Raw genomic sequence first — 4,239 nt, 5'->3', positions numbered from 1 at the left:
AGCCTCGAATCATGGACAAATCTTTGGAGATTAGAATCAAGGGAGGAACATAATTGTACTCGTCATCTTGATGAATAAAATTATGTTTCTTCATATTTCTTTGTGATTGTAATTTATTTATCACTTTAAAATTTGTTGCAAACAATATGATATACATTTATCAATTAACATAAATACTTAGTAGGTGGTAAGTTTTTTTATTCCCTAAAGGATGAGTTGCATTTCAGAAGGCAAGTATGATGGCGGCAAGGCGTTATAGTATATGATGAGATGGTTAAAATCTTAATTAGTGTGTATTTAAGAGCTGAAAATGATTACCAATTGTGTCCATTGATGCGTATTTAAAATTTTAAATGGAAAGTGAAACAATAATTAACCTACAATGGGACTGCGCAGCCACAGCCGCCATTTCTTTTTTCCAAAACTTTTTATTCTGATGATGATTCATGATTAAAATTATAAATTGTAAAAAAAAAAAGAATAAAAAAAACTGTCATGAATATTAACTCTTCCATTAATTAGTCCCACTCATGAGTCATAGAAATCGACTAGTCCCACTAAAGCAAACTAGATATTTTCTTTTTTCGAAACAATTTACCAAATTTCTTCTTTCCTTATTATAGATAGCAAAAGACAAAAGAACATAAATAAAAGAGATAGACTTTGTTAAACTACAGATTATTTTCTATACATTTCTTTTTTCTAATAATAATAAAAAGGGGGTTAGGGTGTGGGGGTTGTTAGGGGTGGGTGCTTGTAAAAAGGAAAGGGAAAATGGTTTGATATATTCCTTAACTTTGTCATTTAGAGTTGATATATCCCTCGTTATGAAAATGACTCATATATACAACTAGTGTTATGTAAATGATTCACATATACCCTTTTTTCTAACGGAAGTGAAAAAAATAATTTTAGTTTAATTTTTTAATAAATTTTTTAAACAAAATATAATCCCATATGGGAATACTTATTAATCCTACTCAAACATATATTTTTTTGACTTTTTTTTTTCAATGACTAATTTAGATTTATTATTTTGATGGTCAAATTTATTTATGTTTCACTAATATTTTTGTAAAATTTATTATAGGTGACCCAATTTTTTTTCCAAATACAAAAATTAAATTACAATTTAGCCGAAAAAATAATTTTAAATTATAATATAGCCACAAAAAAATTATTTTAAATTTTTTTTCTTACATTAAGGAATAAAAGAAAAAAATAAAATAAAATAAGAATAAGAAACTCAAATAATGATAATCAAAGAAGTCAAAAAATAATTTATGTATAAAAAAAATTAAAATATACCTTGAACTTTGCTAGAAGGATCATATATACCCCTAAATGATTTTAAAAAAATTAAAGGTTAAATATATAAATTTAAAACTAATTTTTTCATTTCTGTTAAATGAAGGGTATATGTGAGCTCATTTTGTAACGGTAAAGGTATATGTGAATCATTTGTATAAAGGTAAAGATATATATGAACCATTTTCATAATGAAGAACATATCTGCTCTTAATAACAAAGTTGAGGATATATCAGATTCTTTTCCCAAAAGAAAAAGACAGCCCCAGAAATCAGTATAAAAGGAGAGAGTGGTGAGTGCATCCAATTTAGCAAATCTCTCTATTTTCTCACTTGTGCATAATCATGAACAATACACCCAAAGAAAGTAGATGAGCTTTTTAACGGCCCCTTTTTTTTTTCATTTTTTTTTTCTTTTTTCTTTTGCCGCTTGCTCTTTGTCGTTCATTATCATCATCGTTTGTGTTTTTCTTCAATTTCGATAATAAAAAAAGCTTTTTCTTCTGCCGCTCTGATTTTTAACCTTCCCCTACACGTTATCCTCGCTACTATCACAGCTATATAAACCACTCTTTTGCTTCTTACAAATTCAGTCTAAAACATTTTTAGTAAAATATAGAGTGAAAGGAGAAGAAACAAAAATGGTGGAGAATGGTGATTTAGTAGTAGTGTCAATAGTTGTGAGAGAATTTGATTCAAAAAATGATAGCAAAGAAGTGGAAGAAGTAGAGAGAAGATGCGAAGTTGGCCCCAGTGGTAAACTTTCTCTTTACACAGATCTTTTGGGTGACCCAATTTGCAGAGTTCGCAATTCTCCTGCTTATCTCATGCTGGTAAACTAACCATTTCATATATATAAATAAAACTTCATTTACGTATATATGTATTAGTAGTTAATTATTGCTGATGATCAGGTTGCAGAAATAGTGGTGCACAACGGAAAAAACGAAGAAAAATCAATCGTAGGGATGATAAGGGGTTGCATCAAAACCGTTACGTGTGGGAAGAAACTCTCAAGGAGTGGTGTCAAAAACACCTCTGATTCCACTAAGCCACTTCCTATCTTCACCAAACTCGCCTATATTTTAGGCCTTCGTGTTTCTCCTGCTCACCGGTAACTCTAATAATTTATAATAATTTCTTTTTTTTTTTAATTTTTAGCACTGGATCTTCAGTTTAATAATATAGTTTAGCTTGTTTTGCTAAAAGTTGATCAAACACCAGTATTATTATTTCTCGTCTTTTTAAGAGTATTAATATTATTATTATTTTTTTGGGACAGTTTAATGAATATAAAAAATGTATTTTCAGGAGAATGGGAATTGCGTTAAAACTGGTGTGCGGAATGGAGGAGTGGTTCAGAGGTAATGGAGCTGAATATTCGTACATAGCTACTGAAAACGACAATCAAGCTTCCATTAAGCTCTTCAACCACAAATGCGGTTACTCCAAGTTCCGTACCCCCTCCATTTTGGTCCAACCCGTTTTTGCTCATCGGGTCCGGGTATCTACTCGGGTCACTATCATTAAGCTGAATTCAACTGATGCTGAAACCCTATACCGCCGCCGATACTCCACCACTGAGTTCTTCCCCCGCGACATTGATTCCGTTCTCAACAACAATCTCAATCTCGGTACCTTTCTCGCTGTTCCAAAAGGCGCCGAAACTTGGCCTGGTGTGGACGATTTCTTGGCCAATCCGCCCGAATCATGGGCTTTGCTCAGTGTGTGGAACTGTAAGGACGTGTTCAATTTAGAGGTTCGCGGCGCATCGAGAATGACGAAATTCCTTGCTAAAACAACTCGTTTAGTGGACCGGGCTTTTCCATGGCTGAAGGTGCCGTCGGTGCCGGAGGTTTTCAAGCCATTTGGGCTTCACTTTTTGTATGGGCTTGGTGGTGAAGGCCCATTATCTGTTAAATTGATGAAATCTCTGTGTGATTTTGCTCACAATTTAGCAAAAGAATCAGAGTGCAGCGTGGTGGCGACGGAGGTAGCGAGTGGGGAGCCGTTAAGGTTAGCAATCCCACACTGGAAGAAACTATCATGCGCTGAGGATCTATGGTGCATGAAACGACTTGGGGAAGACTATAGTGACGGGTCTGTAGGTGACTGGACAAAATCACAACCTGGTCTTTCTATATTTGTTGATCCTAGAGAAGTCTAACTTTATAAAATAGAGGGCTCCATGTCCTTTCACAATAGTAGTTAGTAGGGAATCTAATTTTAGAAGTTCAAAGAAAAAAAAGCAGGTGGTAAAGTCGATATTTCCCTTTTAGTAGGTTCCTGTTTTTTTTCTTTTTAAATTTCAAGTATTTAATTAAACTAGATATAAGTTAGAAGAAATATGTATGATGATGATGATGATGATATAAAGATGAGAAAACTTTGTTTTGTTGTTGATTAGTAGTTGTAAAGGAGGGGAATATCCCACATTTTATGTAAAATGGATGTAGCTTTTGGATCCCCTCTTTCGGCCAAAGAGAAGGTGTATCGATTGTGATATCTTTTTATGTTCATTATCTCATCCTTTTTGTCTTTCCTTATTCTAAAGTTTTAGATGCGAAAGTAAGCACTTAACTCAATTAATGGAAAAAGGGATTTTTGTAAGATCATATTTTACACAGAATATTCTACTAGTAATTTACCTCTCCCTGTAAAGATTTATATATATATATATATATATATCAAGATTCGATAGTACAAAATTTATCAATGCCGCCCACATCTAATCTTAATTGATAGTTCTGATGTTGATTTTTATTTTTGCAAGTTTTAGAAATTTACAGAAAAAATTCATTATGCCGTTTAATTTGAATTTTCTCCCTTTTCATTTGTGGAAATTGTAGAATTATATTATTATTAATTTGCTTGTGTACAACTAAACTTTAATATGATATTTCTATAAGAAACTTCTACTACTAAATTTTC

At 32.3% G+C, this 4,239-nt stretch overlaps 1 protein-coding gene across 1 annotated transcript; it reads left to right on the top strand.

The window, feature by feature from the left end:
- The first annotated feature begins 1,643 nt into the window (after nt 1–1,643).
- Nucleotides 1,644–3,487, top strand: LOC125849365 (probable N-acetyltransferase HLS1). Its single transcript, XM_049529431.1, has 3 exons — nt 1,644–2,141; nt 2,223–2,422; nt 2,620–3,487. The coding sequence occupies exons 1-3, from the start codon at nt 1,950–1,952 to the stop codon at nt 3,473–3,475; spliced, it is 1,248 nt and encodes a 415-aa protein (XP_049385388.1). The 5' UTR covers nt 1,644–1,949; the 3' UTR covers nt 3,476–3,487.
- The last annotated feature ends 752 nt before the right edge of the window (nt 3,488–4,239 follow it).

This window comes from Solanum stenotomum, chromosome 12, assembly GCF_019186545.1.
Source record: "Solanum stenotomum isolate F172 chromosome 12, ASM1918654v1, whole genome shotgun sequence".
In the NCBI taxonomy this organism is placed as follows: Eukaryota; Viridiplantae; Streptophyta; class Magnoliopsida; order Solanales; family Solanaceae; genus Solanum; species Solanum stenotomum.
This window is presented reverse-complemented; position numbering and strand designations above follow the sequence as displayed.

What these genes read in the sequence shown, in the direction of transcription:
- LOC125849365 (XM_049529431.1), top strand. Translation starts at nt 1,950, where the DNA reads ATGGTGGAGAATGGTGATTTAGTAGTAGTGTCAATAGTTGTGAGAGAA. An exon ending in CTCCTGCTTATCTCATGCTG is followed by an intron (nt 2,142 to 2,222) that starts GTAAACTAACCA and finishes GCTGATGATCAG; the next exon opens with GTTGCAGAAATAGTGGTGCA. An exon ending in CGTGTTTCTCCTGCTCACCG is followed by an intron (nt 2,423 to 2,619) that starts GTAACTCTAATA and finishes ATGTATTTTCAG; the next exon opens with GAGAATGGGAATTGCGTTAA.